A 22,897-nucleotide genomic window follows, 5' to 3' on the forward strand; every position below is an offset into this window, starting at 1 on the left:
GAAATATTTCTATGCATTTTACTCTATTCTATTCTATTCTATTCTATTTTTAATTGGGAGTCGAACTCAGGGTCTTGCACTTGCCAGGCAGGTGCTGTGCCACAGGGCTACATCCCTGGCCTTAGGATTTTTTTTAAAGTGTTTGTTAAGGATGTTTTTAGACTATAAAAGCAGATTGTATCTGGATTGTTAAGAGTTGATTTACATGGTAAAGAAAGCAGGAAGTGAGAATATTTTTAAGAGTTTTAGAGTTATCAGATCCATAATCCATTATCAAACACGCTTAAAGATAGTTGTATTGAAAAGTATGGTGCATGTATCACTTATTAAGGCTGTAGAACCTGAGGCTAATCTGTAATCAGACATACTAATATTTCTTCAGGAAGTCCTCAGACAAGTAAGATAATTGAAAACTATAAGTAACCTCACACCAGATCAAATTAGGTTGCTGTCAAATGAATATTGAAAAAAATTTAAAGCTTACAAATCCTTGGAATATTGAATTTTTTGATGAGGGATTATAAACTTTAGTGTTTTGAAATATTTTAAATAATTATTTTAATTAGTAGATGGTAACAGTAAATTTTTTTAAAAACCTATGCTACTTATCTTTAAAACTCAAAGGTAAAATGATTCAATAAGTGGTTCTCTATCCTTTTCATCGTATGTGAAGTTTTCTGTTTAAATTTGTCACAGAAGGAACCTTGAATATGTTAATTACGTGAGATAATTTTTATTCTTAGTTGGACCTAGTAGAAGAGTAGAACTTGGTTTAAAAATAGAACTTTAAGAAGATATTAAAAACATATGAGTTGAATTATGTAGATTTCATAGCTGATTAAGATTTGAAAGTTAGGAATATTTTTTTCATGAATATTTGAGTTTTTGGATTAGAACTACTTTTCTTTAACTTACATTTAGAATGCTATATACGTCCCACATGTTTAAATAATTTTTGAAATTACAAAATTACCTATGGATTAATATAAAAATATTGTGAGTTCCGAGATTAAGAATCTTTTCTATATAAAATCACTGTTTTCACCAGAATATTTGTTACGTTGTCCTCTATTTGCTAGCCCGGTTGCTCTCTCATTTGCTCGCTCTCTGTCCCTGTCCCTGTCCCTGTCCTCCTTGTCTCTTCCCTTATCTTTATCTGTATCTCCATCGGAGATGAAGTCTCATTTTGTTGCCTTGGCTGGCTGTAGACTTCCAGGCTCCTTTGATCCTCCTGCCTCAGTCCCCTAAATAGATAGGAATCTAGGCATGCACTACCATGCCATACTATTTTTATTTTCTCAAACAACTATAATACTTGCTTTGTTAAAAAGAAGAAAATTACATAATTCCTAACACATCATATACATGCAGTATATATTAGTAAATGAAAGCACAATGTTAGAAATGTACAGTACAGTTAAAAGTCTTATTGAATGCTAAATCTATTAGCACCCCAAATATTAAAGCATGAAAGTATACATTCACTATAAAATACCAAAGTTTACAGCAGAAGGTCTCATTGCCAAATGTTAACTTGAGAATATTTAAAATTTTTTGATATTTGCACTTACGTTTACTCACTTTTTTTTTTTTTTAAATCGGTACCAGAGATCGAACTCACGACTGCCTGCTTGTGAGGCAGGCGCTTATGCCGCTGAGCTAAATCCCCAGCCCTGTACTTACGTTTATAAAAACTCAGAAACTATAACAGCTTTCTTAACTTGACAAAGCTTGTATACCCAAATTCTGTGGTAAACATTACAGTAAATTTTGTTGCACAATTTTAATACAATCCAATTATGTAAGAGAATTCATTATCTGCATATAATAAAGTCATCAACATGAAAATTAAAAACAGGTCAACAATATCTTTTTTTATAGAAGAGCATATAAATATTTCATGGACTCTGTGATCTGTTATAACTGTAATTTTGCCAATGTGACATGAAAGCAGCTTTAGAAATTATCTCATAAAATGACCATGGCTGTGTTTCATTACTGATAAACAGGCAAAAGCTTTGATTCAGCCCGTGAGCTATAGGTTCTGATTTTTGCTGTAAACTATATAGCAAGCCCCTAGAACACTAAGAAAACTAAGCTAAGAATAAATGAAACCTTCATGGCAAAAATTCTAACTTTATTCTGATCAAAAGGTTACATACTGTATAACTAACCTAATAATACCTGTTTTCTCTAAATCCGTTACATCAGTTCCTCATGCAAAATTCTGGGTTTTTTTGTTTTTTTTTTTTTGTTTCTTTTTAGGGGAGGGGATGACATTCATTCTTAAATTAGACCAATACAGGGTTAAGTCAGTTTTGACAAAGTGAAGGAAAGGGGTAATTGATTGATTGGATATTGAGAATTACTACAAAGCTATAATAATATTAATGTGCTAAGAGAACAAAAAGAAATATAGACTGAAATAAACTAGTAAGCTTAGAAAGAAATGTGTATTGGATACTATATTACCTGATAATATGTACCATGAAGCAGCAATGTTTTGTAAAACAGATGGACAGTAAAATTTTGGTAGAAGAATTCCATATTTGGAGAAAAAGAATTACTCTAGAAATATGCAAACATCCAAATAAGAAATGGAAAGCTTTAAAGCTAATAGAAGAAATTTTGGAGAATATACCATAAAAATCACAGAACATATGAAAGTTTGATTTGCTTATATAAAAGTTAAAATTATTTGTTAGAAGATGGATAATACACAAAGTTAAATACTATCACAAACTTTGGTACATCTAAAACTTACAAGGGAATAATTATAATATGTAAAGAACTTACAAATTAACAGAAAAAGCAAAGGAAATATGTAGCTTTAAAAATTAGACAAAAGATAAGGAATAGACAGTCTCGGTCAAGTGCTGACAAGTATATGGAGAGATTTACAAACTAATTATAGTCAGAAAAACAAAGATTTAAAACATTGCTGGTAGTAAGAGTTGAATAGGATGTAGAAGCCTTACACATAGATGATGGATATGTAAGCTGATATTGCCAGATTCTCTATATTAGTATTTATTTAAATTAGTCATTCTTATTCCATCTGACCCAGTACTCAGAAAAAGTTTTGTGTGTCCTTGATAATAATAAAATCTTTGTGTTGTGTTGCAATAGGAAACAGTCCAGCTAAATACCTGTCATATGTAGTCAGTGAGAAAAATAAGGTGGTAATAACAGCAGTGAGATTGTTAGAAAAGTTGGATGCAGCTTTAAAATATATAGATGAAAGAAAACAATAGAATGGGATTTAAAATTCAGTACTTTTTTCAGATTTAAAAAACACATTACATAAAAATCAAAAATACAGAAAAAGTATTATATGAGAGTAAAGTAGAGGTTAAAGGAGAAATAATAAAAATTTGAGGAAATATTGCTTTAATATACATTTCATATAGTTAAAGCAGGGATACAGATTTTTTCTGAATGAATATCAGATTAACAAAAACAAGTAGAACGATTGTGCATTCATTGATGTGCATTTATACACTTAAGTATGTGTAACAGGTAGTTTCAGTACCAGCAGAAAGAATGTAAACTTTATGCTTTTAAGATGAAACTTCAAGATACAGCTTTTTAAAATACTTCTTGAAAATTGTTGTATCAATGTGGAGGCAATCCCTGGCCCTCTAAAACAACATGAAAATGGTAGTTCCAGTAGATATCACGAACCAGTATTCTGTTACTCATACCGCATAGCACACAATCATTGTCTAACTAATGTGTCAGAAGTCAAGGAAAAAACAGTTGTGGTTAAGGTGATAGGAGAATCACCTATAGTTTATTGAAACAGTTTCCTAGGAACCATCCCTAGCATTTCAGATTCAGTGAATCTGGGTGGTGGTTCCTCATTTCTAATAAGCTCACAGTTAATACAATCATGTTGGCCTAACGATCACTCTTTGAGAAATTCTGGAAGTAGTGCTTTTGGCATGTACTGTAGTATATGGTTCCCATCCAGACCAGCAAGATATAAATCTTAATGAAGAGCCCAGAAATTTGCAGTTTAGGTGCTTCATGTGAACAAGAAAATATAAGAATACTACCACAGGGGCTGGGGAATTAGCTCAGCGGCATAAGTGCCTGCCTTGCAAGCAGGCAGTTGTGAGTTCGATCCTTGGTACCAATAAAAAACGAAAAAGACATAAATAAATAAATAAAACTACCACCACAGTAGGCATGTGTAAGAACATGTTAGTATCTTACTTTGATTTTTCTAACACCATTGAAAACATATTAGTGCTCTGTAGACACTAACTTTGAATTTGACCCATTTTGATTAAAATTGAAATCATGTATACTCACTAAAAATATTAAAATTGAGGCAGAGAGGGGGAGCTGCCTAGAAGAAATATTAAAATTTTTAAATGTTAAGAGTAAAATATGTTTTTAAAATACACTTTTGTAATCTCAGTCTCTTCCCTTCTCTTCATCTTTACTTCCCTCCATCATTCTTTCCTATTTTTTTCTCTCTTCATAATATATGTGCATATGTTAATCTATATACCTAAATATGTATGCATGCATATGTATTCTTAATTAGCATATTAAACAACTGAAACCTTGTATTAGAAATCTGGATGTGATGTCACACACTTGTACTCCTAGTTCAAGAGGCCAAGGCAGAGGACTCTCAAGTTTCAAACCAACATAGGCAATTTAACTAGAGACTTGCCTCAAATTTTAAAAAAAGACCTAGCATGTAGCTCAGTGCTAGAGCACTTACCGGCTTGCATGAGGCCTTGTATTAATCCCCAGCATCACACAAGGCAAAAAAAACAAAAAAACGGAAATCTGAGAATCCCCAAATAAAAAATTTTCTAAAACATTTTTATGGTAAGCACTGACATAATGTTATTTCATCACCTTTACATTTATGCTGTATGTTAAAAAATACTCACCTAAGTGATTTCAGAATTTGCACTTCTTTTAAATTTATTGGTATAAATATACATAATGATCACATTCATCATAAGGATCTTGTACTTGTACATTTTTTTCCTATTTTCCTCTCCTCCTCTCCAATCTTTCTTCCCCCCTTATTTATTAAAGCTGTGTTTCCATTCTATTGTTTTTTTTCTCACCTATTCATTCTCCTTTTCCTTTTGAACAACTTCTTCCTATCTCACAATATCCGTTGCACATTTTGGTTCTTATTTACACTTTCACATCAGTAAGTTTCTCACATCAGTAAGACAATGCTATATTTACATGTGTGTCTAATTTATGTCACTTAGGAGTATGGTCTCAAACTCTATCCATTTAGCTATAGATGTCTCTCAAGTTTATCCTTTATGGCTGAGTAGTACTCCATTATACAAAAAAACCTACATTTTAAAAAATCCATTCCTTGGTTGATGTACATTGGGATTGTTTCCAAGATTTAGCTATTACAAGGGCACATTTATTGCTGTGGTATGATGCTTCTAATTCTTTTGGGAAGATACCAAGAAAGAGGGAATAACTGGCTCAAATAGTACTTCTAGTCCTAGTTTTCTGAGAAATCTCAACACTGATTTCCACAGTGGTTGTACCAGTGTACACTCCCACCAACAGTGAGGAAGGGTTTCTTTTTCCCTGCAGCCTCACAACATTTGTTATTGCTTGATTTCTTGATAATAACCACAGCAAATAAATATATGAAAAAATATTTACCATCATTAATTTTTTAAGAGATGCAAATTAAAACAATACTGAGATTTCATCTCACACCCGAAGGAACTTGCATTTCTAATCTAGTTTTTAAAGTTTATTTCTTAAAATTTCTCAAAAAATGTGATCTTTGCCGGGTGTGGTGGCTCATGCCAGTAATCCCAGCACTCAGGAGGCTGAGGCAGGAGGATCGTTGTAAGTTCGAGACCAGCTTGGGCTACCAAGTGAGCTCAAGGCCAGCCTGAACTGCATAGAGAGACCCTGTCTCAAAAAGACAAAAAAAAAAAAAAAGTGGTCTTTACTAATGATGCTTAGAAAAAGTTTTCCTCAGAATTTTGCTTTTTATTGTGTTATGAGTGACCATTTATTTTCCAAGGGTATTATCATTATGTAAATAGTCTTAAATATTTTGTTGGCAATATGTGACTAAATTTTATATTTCTACACAATGATTTTAAAGTGGAATAATTGTAGAACCCTAATGAGGTTCCTGACAAGAAACCGGTATCAACAGATTAACTTTTACCTTATCAGGAAATTTTAAGTTTCTACCTTATTCCTTAGCCATAACTTCATTGAATTTTGATTCTACTGTAACTTTTCCATATTGTTTCATTTAAGTATAATTATTATTATTTTGGGGGGAATTAGTAGGAGTCAAACTCAGGATCTTGCACTTGCCAGGCAAGTGCTTATTCCCTGGCCCAAGTATAATTGTTTCAAAGGATGCTTTTGAAGTTAAAATTATACAAAGAAAATAGATAAATTTTTGTTTTTCTGAAATAAGTGGGAATTATCTCTTGTTAAGGTTGTACTACAATTTAATTTAATTCATTCATTTTCGTTTATTCCCCAAACACTATTAACAGAAGATATGTGTTTAGGTATTTGATGAGAAGAACTTTACCAGTAATTCTGAAAAGGCTGTTCTCACGGACTAGAAAACATCAAGGGAAGAATTTACTATCAGCCAGATAAATAAGTGGCTGAAAAAAATCAGATGGAAAACCGTACCAATAATTCTTACTCATACATTATTCCTTTCCTGTTTGTGATGCTCAGACTAACAAAATTTCAAATTGATGACTAAATCTCTAAGTATAGACTCTGTCCTTGAATTCTCTGCTTGGAGAGAGGCAGCACTTTGTTAATAAAACTATTATATGCTACTTCTTTTGATTAAAGCATATAAGCTTCTGTACTATTCTGCTTTTCCATATACCATCTGTATCAAACATTTCTCTACAGTTTTTCAAAGCATAATTAAATTCACTTTACATATATAACTACAAAGATAAATGGGCTCAGAAATGGTGCAAAGGCTTACTTGGTTAACAATTATTAAAGTACATATTATACATGAGTTAATTTCATTTTAACAAATAGTACTAAGACTTTCTAGCTGTTTTGTTTTTGTTACTGTTCTCACCAAGACAGACATGGAGTGGCTCTTTCTGATAATTTATAAAGTATGACATTATGGAACCAAAATAGAAGTAGCTAGGAATTAAAGATAGGGAACCAAAGTTTGGACAATTATGAGAACTACAGACATGGTCATATTTGTAGAAATGGGAGGAAAAGTCGTGAGTTCAATCCCTGGTACCGATAAAAACAAAAAAGGAAAAAAAAAAAAAAAGAAAAGAAATGGGAGGAAAAACTGTATTTAGATTATCTAATCAGAACTGTGGAGAACAAAATGCTAAATCCAAACAGTATTCCAAAGTAATGATATGAAACAACAGAATCAAACATAACAATCATGAAGCTTCGGAAACGCTTGGACCTGTTTTTGTGATCCAAGCCAAAGGAAGAGATTGTACAAGAAAGGGAGTGGTCAGCAATGTTAAGTGGTGTACAGATGTGAGGGACAGAGGATAGAGTGCTGTTCTTGACAAGCAAAGACCATTGTTTAAAGTACCTTATAATATTTAAACAGTATGACAGGAGTAGAAAAAGAGAGGGGCAGGAAGACTAGTAAGAAAATGAAACTAGTATAGGGCATTACAAAATGTATATGTTTATTTAAAAGTGGACTTTTAAATAAATAAAAGTGGTTGGAGATGCAGGATTCCTGGAGAGAAAAGGCACCTTGTAAATGTGTTTGTGATTTAAATATATAATCCTTTCATAGAGTTTGTCACCTAATGACAAAAGCATCATGATAATATTAAAGTTCCTATATACTGTTTACCAAGAAACTGCTGTTTTGTTGTTAATGTTTGTACATGCACAGACATATTCTACCTTGTAATTTTGTACTTAGAGGTTACTTGGTTTAATATTAAGATCTTAAATATGTATACGGATTTTCCTTTAGAATCCTAAAAATGTATGTAAATTAAACAGGGTTTTTTTCTACATCTAAAACTTCTACCTTTCTGTTCTTCTTTCCATTGCAGAAAGACAAACATGTAACTTGGTGTTTGTCAAAACTTTATCGGTTTATATGGCCATAATCCAGATTAGGCAATTTTAGTGTCGATATTTATTTATTTGTTTGTTTGTTTGTTTAGTCTTTTTTGAAACAAGGTCTCACTATGGAGTTCAGGCTGGCCTTGAGCTTACTTTGTAGCCTCGGCTTCTCTTGAACACACTATGGTCCTCCTGCCTCGGTCTCCTGAGTGCTAGGATAATAAGTATGAGCCACCACGCCCGGCATTGTTAAAATTTAAAAGCCATATCTAAGTTCAATTGACATTAATAAATTTAGATAGTGTAGGGCGTGTATAAATGAATGTAATTTAAGTGAGGGGTTCTCCTATGGATGCTTGATATTCGTAAGTACCTAAAATAATTACAGGTTAAATAGCTTCTATCTGAAGTGCTTGGGACCAGAAGTGTTTTAGATTTCAGATGTTTTCAGATTTTGGAATATGTATGTAGACATTACAAGTTGAACATCCCTCATTTGGAAATTCAAAATTAGCTCTAAATCTGAAACTCTCAGAGTATCATCAGTGATCAAAATGTTAGATTTTAAAGCATTTTAGAATTCAGATTTCCAGATCAGGATTGGTCACCCTGTATTTATATTGTCTTTCTGTCCTCATTAGTTCCAAAGAGGATTTGAGCAGTTTAAAGTAACACATATAAGTCATGTTTAGGTATATAAATAGATCAGAGGTCAAGACAAATGAGAACTAAACGTAGTCGTAGAATAGGATGAAATCAGAGAAAAGAAATTGACCAGTGGAAGCAGCAGGACCTTTACAGGTATTAAAATTGATAGGCAGACGTGGACTTTTGTATTGGGCTCGAACTAACCAAGTAAAAAGGAAAAAAATACACATTTGAGATAAGTTAGGGGAAATGTTGAACATAGACTAAATATTAGATGAGTATTAATAATGGCATGTTGAGATGAAGACAAAAAAATTTCTTAATCTATTAGGATTGCATACTATTATTTATAGGTGAAATAATAGGTCTCTGGACTTTATGTTAAGCTTGTCAAAAAAAAAGTAAATGAGAGGTAGGATGTTAATTTTTGAAGCTGAATTACTAATCTTAGGTACATGATGATTTGTGTGTTTTAAAATTTTTCTAATGAGGTAAAATAAAATGAAATGAAATAAAATTTGGTGTTCAGGCTCATAGTAGCCAAAGAAGTGACTGTAATTTCATTTTTAAAAAGAAATGTTTTATTATACTTTATGTAAAATTCAGTAGTCAAAAATAAAATTATGAAAAGCAATTGATTTGTAAATTCCCTTAAGCTCTCTTTTCTGTACCTTTTAGTATCTCATGTTGTACTACCTGGCTTGTAGAAGGCAACACAACAAATGATTCTTGAGCTAATGTATGTCTCACAACAGTAAAAGTGTTTCATTTTTATGAAATTTAAATTTTTTTCCAAAGAGCTCATCTTAAAATGATTGTTAGAAATGCAGAAAATTTAAGGTTGTTCTTATGTTTATTAAGATATTATATTGTCTACAGAATAGTTAGATTTTATAAATTAGATTGTTTTATGTTAGATTTAAAAGTAGCTGTAAAAGGTCTTTAGTAATTGTTTTGATATGCCAGCATTCAGATTTGTGTTTTTGTTGATCAGTATTACACTATTAGGTTTCCATGTGTTTGTTAAATAATTAATTTACCATGAACAAATTGTAATTTTCAGTTGAAATAAGCTCAAGTTAGCTATGAATGGTATACTTTGGTTGAAACATAGTGGGCTTAGGGAAATTTAGATTTTACCTCGTTTAATTGTCAAAAAGGTTTACTTTTTCTCTAAACCACTTAAACTAAATTGATATCTTTACCTTTTTCTGTTTTAAGAGGTAAGTCACTTTTATATCACAGCCAATCCAGATTGACCAAAAACATTCAAGTAGATTTCTCCCACATTTAAATTGCCTTAACTTTAGGTAAATAGCTTGCTTTCCAGTCACTGTACATGTATTCTAAGCAGTTCTGTTTCTGTTTAGAAAGCCAGTAGAGAATGAGTAATGTAATTCCCGCATTATAGCACAGAAAGAGAACTAAAGGGCTCTGATTATCATCTATAGGCTGACTGGTCAGCTGGTAAATAACATGACATCAGTTCCACAAGTTTTAGCTACATGTAATCTTCTTGAGAAGTTGGAATCAGCCAGGTGTGGTGGTGCATGCCTGTAATTCAGCACTTGGGAGGCTGAGGCAGGAGGATTGCCTCAAGTTTGAAGTTAGCCTGGACTACTTAACAAAGACTCTGTCTCAAAAAACCAAAAACATAAAGAAATTAGAATCAAATAGATAAGTGATATAGTCATTTGTTTTAGTAATATCTACAACAGCATTTTAAAATTATTATACTTGGTCTTCGTCTGTGAACCACATCCATTCTTATATCTTGCTCTGCTATCTAAGGACAGTCTTTCTAACTTGTTTCTTAGATTTTGTTTTTGCTTTCATTATCTCCTTTCTCCTGCTGATATAAAATGCTTAGCATACTCCCACACATACTCTAAACATGAGGTTTTTATTTGTTTCATTTCTAATCTTCCTCCTTTGCCTAGGAAACTAAAGATCTCCCCCTTATTTAAAAACAAAGCCATTAAGTTCCTCCAGATAACATGTGTTAGCTTTTTACCCTAGATATCCACTTCTTTTAAAAGCCTATCCTTATCACCGATTCATAATTTAACAAAATCATGTCTTTTTCTTCACATAGTTTGTTTGACTTCTTAACACCAATTTTTGATAGCTGTCTCCTAAAGAAGGTCTCTAAATTTAAATCCATGCATGGTAACACTTTTTTTTCCAAGGATTATTCTCACTTTTTTGACCACGGCTCTGTCTTTGTGGCTTTCTTTCTCTTTACGGTCACCCCCACATTTGGTTGTGTGGGTAGTGCACGGCTCTGGAAGCATCATTCATGTTATACTTCATGTGACAAGCTCTCCCTGACATGATGCAGCATGTAATTTGACCAACTCTACATGCAGCAGCTATGCTCATATTTCAAATGCATTCATAATCCACAGATTTATTGAAGACCTGATTGCATCCCATGATAAGTGCTTAAAGTCAGGTAATAGGTTCTATCTAATCCTCTCCCACAACTTGAAGTTAAACATATGCCAATATGTATTTCTAGACTAGAGCTCTCTACCAAATTGGCAGATTTTTCTTATGTCTGACTCACCATGTCATATTAAACAATCTTTTTACTCCAATTCCTATGTTCTCAACCTAAACCAAAACTATTTATGATGGTTGCTGATTCAGGTACCATCTCAAAGCCATTCTGAGTTCCTCCTACATCCTCATTTCTCTTGTCTAATTAATTAGGAAGCTTTGTAGATTCTACTTCCTTAACTTATAGTTTTCAGGCATTTTGCTCTCAATGTCCCTATACATTCTTAAAAATTATTAGTATCCCAAAGAACTTCTTTTATTTGGATTATTTCAGTGTGTATCATACTTCAAGTTAAAATGAAAATTCTTGATATTTATAAATAGTAATTCTGAACCACTATATTTTGTAAATAAAATACTTTTATGAAAAGTAACAGTACCCAAAACAAAACCCTAGTGAGTACTACTTTTTTTTGTCTGTTTTTGGCAAATTGCTGTAATTTTAGGCTGAATAGGAGACAGGAGACAGCCAGATTTTCTATTTGTATGATTCTTCAGCTTGTTGTCTGTGATACATTGCATTTTCAGGTAATTGATACATCAAAATTTGACTGATGGTGGTTTGTCTTAAAGGTTAATTGCACTATGGAATCTAAAACATCAATAAGGTTTTTCTTACAGTTTTACTTTAAAATATTTTATATGTAGCTTTATCCATTTGGATCATTTGAAAAATACTGATTCTGAGTTAAACATACTTTCCAAAAGTTAATACATTTTATAATACAAGATTTTAAGTCTTTGGGAATCTGTCAACCCCATAATGGTGGTCTGCTATGCAAAAATTCTGTTGGTGGCAGTAGTTACTTTAAGTTGTTTTCTTTGAATTGATAGGCTCCTTTTATTCCTTTTGAGAATGTGTCTTCTAGATAACCAAGTATCAACAACCACAGACAATTAGGGAAAGAATAGTGTGAAAAGAGTGATAAATTCCACTGTAATTCAGATAATTGCACAACTCTTTCCTCATGACAGCTATGGTACTTCAGTATGTAGCAGATGCACTTTATGCACAGCTTTCCATTTCTTAAAGTATCATAAAGAAATGTAGGGATCAAGATTTAACAAAATCAAGTTTTTAGTTTTCAACATCATGCTCTTAAATGAAACTTTCTACGGTGGAGTGCTGCGGAATGCAGATATCTGCCACTGCTTTGACTGATGAGACTACCAGCAATTTTATGCAGTCTTTTTCTGCACTATCAGTAAAAATAGCCATTGAATTAAAGCTGTGAAATATTTAAGTAACACTCTGGTAGTGTTATAAAAGTAATTTTAACACAGATATATGAAAGGGTCTTGAAGACCTCCAGTGTCCATAGAATATATTTTGAGAACTACTTTTTAAACATCAGAATTGCCTTTGCCTACCCCATTTTCTAAAATACTTACAAATTTGATTATAATCTCCTGTTTCCCAATTTTATATTTCTTTTGTCTTCCATGTGTTCTTTCTACAGTGTAAGTCTGGTTTTGTTGATACCCTGTTAAAATCTTTTAATATATCCCAGCACCATTGGATGAAATTCAAATTTCTTCATGATTCAAGAAAGACTGTTAACCATACCTGCTGTGTTACTATTCTCTGTGACTACGTATTTCCTCTCTGTCAATATATACATCATATTCTTTCAAAACAAATGTAGCAATTCCCTAAATGTGTCATAATTTCTACACTCGCGCACATTTACACATGCTATTATTTCTACCTGGCATACTTCAAATTCTCACCTGTTCCTCTTAAGTGCATTTAAAATCACCCCGTATCATACCTACAAAATCTTGTATTAAAATTTCATTACAGCATACATATTGTTTTTTACAGGTCATTTTTTTTCCTCATTAGGTTGTGAGCTATTTGACATCAGTATTTCTAGTATTTTTCAAGAGTCAGGAGTATATTAATTATTTAATAAAATGCTTGAGTGTTTGAATTCCTTAGAAAATACTATCATAATACAAATTAACTCCATATTTAATTCATTTTTCCTTCATAATGTAGTCCATAGGTAGATATGCTAATGAATAGGAAACCAAGCACTAAGTTCACACACATACACATCAGCCACTTTCTTAGATAAAGTACAATATTTTTATTGGGTAATTTTTATAGTAAATGAAGTAGAAGGAGACATTTGAGTTTATATATGTATTCCTGAAAAGTTGTGATGAGTCATATTTTGAAAAAGAAACTACCTTAATGAATTATACCTCAGTCTCTAACCACTTTTGGGGTTGTTTCCTAGTTAGAAAGGTTCAATGTGGAGGCAAAATACTATCAATATTTTAAAATGGTTACATGAAAAATTATTAAAATTAGTTTTAAAATATATTTTCAGTATTTTTGTAAGGTTGTATTGTTTTAATTTAGTACAATAAAGTTTCTTTCTAAAGATATTTTTGTGAAAGTCACCTAAAGAAAAGTGCATCTTAATCTTGATACGAAGGTTTCATCTGCAAAAGAACCTTCTTCAAAAAGAAGGAAAATCTTAGTAATAATGTATAAAACCTCCAAAGTTGAAATGTTCTCCTTTTTAAGAAATCTAATTATTCATTATTTATTTGTATAATACATTTATCATATATGTATATATAGAGACAACTAAGTTCAAATTGCCTAAAAGTAGATTTTACAATTTATACTTTTCTCTTACTGATATTGTATTGCTTATTAGCACTCAAGTAAAGGAAATGAAATAATTTTTCAAAACAAGTCACTTTGTACCTCACTAATTTGGAATTTGTAATGACTTTAGTTCCTCAACTAAAACATATCTTTATATAGCCTTTTAGCTAGATGTTGCCTGGTTAAGTTAAAATTATTTACAAAACCAAAGGGAAATGAATTTATTTTAGAGACCTTGAAATACTTTATTTCTGTATAGTAGATTTTTATTATAAATGATACCTTTAAATTCATATATTTATTAATTAAAAACCAATAGTGAGGGCCAGAGATACAGCTCAGTGGCATAAGCACCTGCCTGGCAAGTGCAAGGTCCTGAGTTCAATTCCTGGTACCAAAAATAAAAACCAGTAGTGAGAGATTTTTCCAAAAAAGATCCTGAATTAGTGAGGTCTGTATTACAAGGACTTAATGTCTTTTTAGTTTGTCTAAAGGTAATTTTGGCCAAACATTACTTCTGGGGATTATGTTTGGAAGTCTCTTTTGCTATTCTGTTGCCCCTTTAATTTTACAAGTTGATAATACTCTGATTCTTGGTTAGTGTCATATGTACTTACCCATCAGGAAATAAAGTGGGATATTTTTATTCCATTAATTTATGGAAACTGTAAAGTCTTAACTGTTACTTACCTCATAAATGGGTATATCAGGTAATAGATTTGTAGGTATAATAGCAAATTGTGTATTTAACTTGATAAATTTTATTTGAGAATAGATCCCTTCTATTACTGTTATATTTTAAACAAAAAAAATTGGAAATTAAAAACCACAGAATATATAATAATTTTGCTCATAAATCTGTTTCCAGCATTCATTTACTAAAAACATTGTCATCTGTTAGTTCTTTTCTTTATTTCATAATTAATTTCAGAATTCATTTTTTTATCTAATTTAACATTTTCATATTTTTAAAGGTCCCCAGGTGCATCCAATTTTTCAGCTTTACCAAAGATCTCTCCTTCATCTCTATCAAATAATTATAACAACATCAACAACAGAAAGTAAGCACTGCATCTTAAAAGCTCTTTGTTTAATTGATTGGCCTATTGTGGTTACAGAAAATCTTATGTATCTAAAATTTAGGATAAAAGTCTAATGTATTAAAATTGGATTTGTTTTAAATTACTGGTCAGTTCTTCCATCAATAACTTCATAAGGAAGTGTAATTTGCAGGACAAATACAGGCTTCAGATGTCATTTTGAGCTGAAAACATGATGACGTATGATAGTGGGTTTTTTTTCTTTTCTTTCTTTTTTACAATGATCCTTAACTGGAAAGCACGCACCAATTTTAATGTTCATGAAAAGGGCAGTTTTTCTTAAGAGATCTAAAAAAAAGCAGTTCCTTTACCCCATGATAATTAGAATTTAGAATCATGGGATTTATAAGAGTTATGTTAACAACATATGCTGTATTGCTGTAAAAAGTTTGAAAATCACTTGGACTTTTCTATGAGTGTATTACCTTGAAAATTAGCATATTTGTTAATCTAATCAATTTATAAGAAATTTTATCCAAAGGTTATTATTTCATTTCATGAATACGTACCTTGTGATTATGTACATGGGTTAACAGTTGAGATAGACATGTGTTCATGTCATTTGTCCAGTTTATAAATGGCATCTGATTTTTCCAATGAGTAAATTCAAAAGGCTGAAAGTTTCTGAAATAATCTTTTAAATAGCCATAATTAATATATAGAATAAATTTACATTTCAAATTCATATCGTTGAGGGGAACTTGATTAAATAATTCTAATAAACACTTGGATTATAGATGGTGATAATAGCTAAAAGGATTTTAGAAAAGAAAATGAGAAAGCATTATCTGTACTAAATTCTAAAGTATATTTTTTAAGATACAAGAATTTAAATAGCATAGTACTGATCAAGAATACAGACTGATGGAATCGGATAACCCAGAAGTGACCTGTATATATATAAAAAAATTTCATTGTGGTCAGAAAGCATTGTAGACTGATGCAAGGATGGGCAGATTATCCAGGAAGTATCATCAAGAAAATTCGATCACTCTGGAGAATTTCTTTTTAGAACCTTTAAGTCCAGGATGACTCTCAGATATATAAAAGAGTCTTAATGAAGAAAGCACTTGTTACAAGAGATTCTTTTAAAAAAGATAAATATCTACTTCATAAAAATTAGACTTTTTTAACACAGAAAATGGATAAATGGTACAACTTGGTTATAAGGAGTTAAATGTAAGCATTGTAAATGACATCCACAAATTAGAATTTTATAATTTAAAGTTAGGAAAAGCTCTATTGATTTTTTTTTCTCCTCTATTTCAGTCATATTTGAAAAATTTAAACACAAAATATTCATGAAAGAACTCTATTTGAGTAGTCTGAGTATTAGTACAACTTTTCTAGACAAGAGCCCATCAGTGTGAATCAAGCATATTTTAAAATATTTACATCCGTTCATTAATAATTTATAAATAGTTGTATACTATCTATGTTAGCATTACACTGTAGTATTATAAAGTATCGAAGACACTGAAAATACCAAATTAGAATATAATACTTTTATTTAAAAATGTATATTCACAGACTGAAAAAAAGTATCTTATAAAATTAAAAGTAGGTTTTTTAGTGAAAATAAAATAGTATGTGTGTTTCTACCAGTTGCAGGTGGCTCCTGTATCTGCTATAAAATAACAATTTGGCAGATATTTGGCAGATATATCATGTATGTATAGTCACTATTTGGAGAGATTGTTTACTTTGCACTTAAACAAGTGAATGTAGATTCATTTTGTCTGGAGTCACCATGTTATTATATGTGTTCTGCCAGGTTTCTGTTTTTGTCTTTTTTTCTTCCACCCTTGTAACAAAAGCATTTACAGTATAATCTAGTCTCAAACTCTGGAGAATCTATTGAGAGTATTGGAGTTTCTACAAGTTTACTGTTACCTTATGACTAGATTATACTTATATGTGTTTATATTTACATTTGTATGATTTAGAGAAGCATTTTTTCATATTGGAGGTTTCAATAGTAACTACATACTGAAGTACCACCAAGTTGTGACTATTTTAAAAAGTACATATTATATCTGAATTACCTTTCTTAGTGAAGAACAGAGCTTATTCATTCATAAGATAGAAGGAATCTTTTGTTTTTACTTTTAAAAACTTTGAACTGATACTCAGTATTTAAGCAGTTATATATATAATCTATTTTTAAAATTTTTATTCTGCCTGTAGAAAGAATTAGCAGCTTATGACTTCATATGGAAATAGTATAGTTTCTTTAAAAGTATATAACGAGGTAATGACGTTTTTTAGATTAAATACATTTTGGAAATTGTGTATGTGAAGATATTCTACCAGCTTAAAATATTTATTAAATTTCATTATCATACATAAGCTTAGATGAACTATATTTACATATCCAAAGCTTAAACCATCCTATACTGTTACAGTTCCAAAAATTTTAGTTTTCAAAATAATATTATAAAGAGAGCAAAATATAACTGGAATTATTTAAATTCAGTAGAATTTTTATTAAAACTAATATTGTGAAGTGTCCGTTGCTAGAATATAGTTTGTTTTCATTGTGTAGTAATTTTAGTGTTAGTCCAAAGGGTATTTGCTTTGCCTTAATTGTAATTTAAAATATATTTAAATTTCCCAAATTCTTTCTCTTATAATAGTTTTATTGCTTGCTTATTTCTATTCTATTCTATTTGCATTGATACATTTATTGTCTGGATTTTGGCATTACACATCAGAGCACATTTCTATTTTTCTGCTAACTCACTTAAACCTCTTTCATATAAAATGGAAATGATTCCCTGTGAGGTTAAGTCCCCAACAGGAACTGTGAATTTTGAGACTGCTAGAGCTATCCATCTGACCTTGATAAATTAACTGAAAGTATCATTCTTTAGCTGCAAAGTAAACATAATTATAGTTTGATGGATTAAATTAAATGTGATGTCAGATGTCAACACTAGTTGGAAAGTCAATCTAAAATTGACAATATCTTTGCACTTTTAATATTGTTGCACTTTTAATATATATTCATTAAAGAGGATTAATCAGTTAACGTAGCAAAATACGAAAATTTCATTAAAATTTCTGTAAGTCAACTTTTGTAACATCCCATAAACTTAAAAAATAATGATTAGCTTAAGACCTTTTGGAAAAACAAAACATAGATGTGAAAGATAATAGATACTTTCTTTGTGGCCTTGGTTTCCATATATCTTGTTGGACTGTAGAAACAACTAATAATTTGGGCATTTTCAAAGCTAGACTTTATGCTTTAAAGTGCACATAATGTAGATTTTAAATTACCTATTGAGAGAATGTTCAGGTATATTTAAAACCATTGGCTTTCATTATCATCACTGAGCATCAAGATATCTCAGTCTAGATATCTTATAGATATCCTTTAAGGATTCAGATTTTAAAAAACAAAACCAGAACTACTTTGCAAGTAAGGTTTTTTTTTTATTGTTCATTTCTAAGTAAATAGCAATTGGTAACTAATCAAATTTCATCATGTTGTACAAAGAAGAGTGAAATTTCCAGCATCAATTTTTGTTCTGTGTGAGAAGAAAAATAACTGAATATACTCTTGTAATGAGCATGTAAATGTGCTTTTAGTCTTCATGTATGCACATGTATGTGTTGTATGTATGTTTAGGCATGAGAGCCATATGTTAAGGCGTACTTTCCCTATATGTTCTAACTACTTAAATTTTGGTATAATTTTACAGCCAGAATAGTTAGTTTTTCTGCTCTGTAATGCAGAGAAAATACAGTCTATATGCTTCTTTAATTTATAGAAGACTTTGATTTTTAGCATAACTAGTAGTAATTTTAAAAAGAACTTTTTGTTCTTAAGTATAAAACAAGTAAGTACAAGTCTGCCTCTCCTGAATTTGAATTGATCAAGGTTGCATTTCTTAGAGTCCTGCTGTTTTTGTTATATTTCAGAATAGATTATTGTGTGAGAGTCAAGAAATTGGTCTTTTTTGTTTATGGAGAAGGGAATGTTTCTGAAAAAAATGTAAAACATGTCAGTGGGCTAACATTGCATGGATCATTTTGAGTTGATTCGGTTTAATATGGTGTTTCACTTGTTTGGTTTGGGGGTACGTATATGCCTATGTGTGTATTTACTAAAGTCTTTGTTAAATAGCAGTGGTACAATGTAATTCACTTAAACTATTAAAATAATTAGTAAATTATGTCCAAGGTATTATTATGATAATTAGCTTATTAAAAATTAAGGAAGAACTCATCCTTCTTACAGAATTATTTTTTGTTATGTATAAAAAGGAGAGTAGGTACAATTTAACTTAGGTTATTGACTGTGTTGATACTTCCTAAAATCACCTTAGTTTTAAAAATATTGTATTATAAGAATTAAGGTTGACATTTATTATGCTAGTAGTGTTCCAAGTTTATATTTACCTAATTAAATAAACTACATTACTCTAATAAATTAGGAAAAAAGGCACATAATATTGCAATGTACTTGCTCAGAATCCCTTTTGTGTACCTCGATCACCGGGGCTTTTCTCTGCATCTGCTTATAGAATCTTCAGTCTTTAGAACAGTGATGTCACAGTGGCCTTGGAAATCTCTTCTCTCCCCTGTAACTAAAGCATAACTCTTCCTGTTTGTACTGTTCTCTTTTGCAGTACTAGGATACAAAAGGGTCATAAATGAGATGATTCATTGCTGTGGGTGGTGTTTAAAATCTGAATGTTTTAAGTATGATGAAGCAGTGACGAGTGGGGCAAGCTGTGATGCTACTCCAATTTATCAAGGGTAGGAAGATACATTAGTGGTTTGCTTTGGTTGATGTAATATGTCATATCACGACTTTATTAAAGGTAGAAGCAGTACCGTAATTAAGGAGGTTGTCTTACTTGAGAATTGTGGCTTAAAATGTAGGTGAGCTAAGTATCTTCTGAAAGAAATTTAATAACCACCAATCTCATAAAAAGGCTTAATATAATGTGTTTTTGGCCGCATTTTGAAAGACATTATTTTTCTTCCAGTGTGAAAAACTCAAATTATTGTCTCCCATCATATACTGCTTATAAGAACTATGATTATTCAGAACCTGGAAGAAACAATGAACAGCCAGGCCTTTGTGGCCTAAGTAACTTGGGAAATACGTGTTTCATGAACTCAGCTATTCAGGTAGGTCTTTACAAAGTGAAAATCGTATTTCATGGAAATCATTAATACAAGAATAGAATTGAGTTTTCAGAATTGTATATTGCATGTTTTGAGAATTTCTATTTTCATGAGAAATTTAAGCATACACATTTGACTCATTAATTATACTACTGTTAGTAAAGTATTATCGTATTCTTCAATTAGGTAACATGTGCTTGATTATTATAGATGAAATTAAATATCTACATTATGGAAAAATGTAATTCTAAACAGAACACTTAGGCTTCCAAAGAAGGGCAAAAAAACCACTAGTGAGAGCACTCATTTATCCAGTAGAAGTCTATTGCTTTTTGTTGTTGTTGCTGCATTTTTTTTTTTCTTTTTAAGCTTAATGGGAAACTAAGCCTAAGAAGTGCGAAAAGTCTTTGAAATTATGTGCCTCTTTTCTACTCGTATTTTAACAAATCACCCTTCAAGATCTTTTAGGACCAAGGGTATAGCTCAGTGGCACAGTGCCTGGTTGGCAAGTGCAAGGTTCTGAGTTCAGTTCCTGGTACCAAAACAAAAATCATTGCCATTTTTCCTCCATTTCTCTCCATAAACTTTACCTTTCTTTATTTCTGGTGTATACACTATTAATTTGTTAATAAATATTTATGTCTTTGATTTTCAAGTAATGAAAAATACATATTTTAGTATCACTGTCACTTGGTGTAAAACTGGACCTGGTTATTTCATTCCCTTTTACAGATAGAATTTTATGTTTAAAAAGCCAAAACTAATGATTACTTACTGATATTTGTTATCCATTTTTTAGTGTTTTAAGAATTCTAAATTTTTAGTTTTGAACCTTACTTTTGGCTTCATATTTAATACTGAACTCCATCACACAGGAGGCATCCTCAAAGATATACATTTATTGCAGTGTGGATTATCACACATCCATAGACTATATAACGAATGACTGTCTCCTATCTAATGTTCTAAGTGAATTTTTCATAAATTGTCACTAATCGAGCTATCTCTTACGTTAACCATTTACATTTATAGCATTCTTGACAAATAAAATTTAACTGTCATAACTCTCTTGGCCATAAGTTGACAGTCTTAGAAACTTAGGAGAGAGAGACTGTAATAGATATCTGATTTCTTGGTGTAGAAGTAAACTATTCATGAAATAGCCTATCTACTAAAGCGAATACTATATGTATGGGTTAATAAGGTCTTATTTAAATTTTCTTTGAAAGAGTAGTACAGTTCATGCTTTAATGTGAATTACTTTACTCAAAATTATTTTTCTAGGATACTAGTGCTAATTTACCTTTTTTTTTTTTTTGGCCTGAAATGAGGAAGGGAATGTATCTGAAGAGAATGAGCCAATATGTATTTTCCTAATAATTCTTCAGATATAAAATAATACCTTCCAGAAATAGGAATAGGAGAGAGAAATTGTAATTTGGTTTAGATATCTGTTGGATTATTCTCCTTGATTACTGAAAATACTCTTTTACAGCATCTCTGGAGATGTTATATATAAATGGTGGTTACACCATTACCTGTAAACTTATTCTGGGCCTCGTGCAGGTACTCTACTGCTGAACTGCATCTCCATTCCCCTTACCTCCTTCCTCCCTTTTTAAAATTTAGTTGAGACAAGGTCTCACTCTATTGTCCAACTTCTCGTATTCCTCCTGCCTTAACCTCGCAACTAGCTGGAAGTACAGGCATACACTACCAGACGTCTGTGACGAGAAAACTTTCTCTGTGGCTTTCAAATCATACAACCTTTATGAAATTCTTTATCCTTGTACTGCCAAAATTACTTTGGTTCCTGAGGCTTGATAATAGCTTGAATATTTTAATATTCTAGTGTAGAAAATAAATCTTGATGCTTTTTCAAAAAAATGAAAGAAATATAGTATTTTAACAATGTAGGCATTATTCACTATGCAATTCAGGCTAGCCTTGAATTCACTTTGTAGCTCAGGCTGATGAACTCCCAGCAATCCTCCTGCCTCAGCCTCCCAAGTGCTGAGATTATAGGCATGCAACACCACTCCTGGCTAAAATTTTTTAGAAGTGAGCAAGAATTAGTATTCAGGCTAATCATTTGTGAAAGGCTCTGGCCAACTTGCAGACTATATTTCTTCTAAGGTAATATTGCACTGTAATTTGCTATGCCTTTGATATAGTCTTAATATTATCTCCATTTGGTTAGCTACAGTCTGTCAAGACGGGTATTAAAATTAAATCTTCTAACCAGTTAAACTGACCTAGACTTGGGATTTGTTTACCTTTTTTATGTTTAAGGTATGAGAAACATCGTATTTATGCTTCTTTTCAAAGCTGCTTTATTGTGATGAATTGGTAGATGTATCACTGATTCTCTTTTAAATTTATTTCACCAACCTCCGTTCCCTTTCAGTTAAGCATAGACTTGAAATTTATTGATAGTACCAGTAAACATAACATTTTTTGATGAAAATTTCAGCATTTTAAGCAAACGATATTAGTTCTTGTCTGTATTTTAATTTAATTGGAAACTATACTTTTTCTAAAATAAACCTATTCATACAAGTTAGAGAAGAAAAAATGAGTTTTCCTTTTGCTGCTTTTGGTCTTTAATACAATCGAAATTGACAAATAAGTTTTATTTTCTTAAAATATGTATGATTGTCAATTAATTTAGATGTCAGCTTCAAGCTGAAAATTCACTGTGGGAAATAATATAAAATAGCGATAGTATTCTGGGTAAGGT

General features: G+C 31.2%; 1 protein-coding gene across 5 annotated transcripts in view; it reads left to right on the top strand.

The window, feature by feature from the left end:
• The window catches only part of Usp15 (ubiquitin specific peptidase 15), a 138,996-nt gene that overhangs the window by 69,635 nt on the left and 46,464 nt on the right, over positions 1 to 22,897 (top strand). For 4 of the 5 annotated variants that reach the window (XR_010049341.1, XM_023567594.2, XM_023567590.2 and 1 more), the window contains 2 exons: positions 14,890 to 14,976; positions 20,016 to 20,160. Coding sequence is in view for 4 of the 5 variants with exons in the window: in XM_023567594.2 (XP_023423362.1) it covers positions 14,890 to 14,976; positions 20,016 to 20,160 (232 nt within the window). In the remaining variant the exon portion in view is untranslated. The remainder of the gene's footprint in view (positions 1 to 14,889; positions 14,977 to 20,015; positions 20,161 to 22,897) is intronic. The other variant, XM_023567591.2, reaches the window with a different exon arrangement.

The sequence above is a fragment of the Cavia porcellus genome, unplaced genomic scaffold (assembly GCF_034190915.1).
Source record: "Cavia porcellus strain 051 isolate PalLab524CR breed Dunkin Hartley unplaced genomic scaffold, mCavPor4.1 scaffold_8, whole genome shotgun sequence".
Lineage (NCBI taxonomy): Eukaryota > Metazoa > Chordata > Mammalia > Rodentia > Caviidae > Cavia > Cavia porcellus.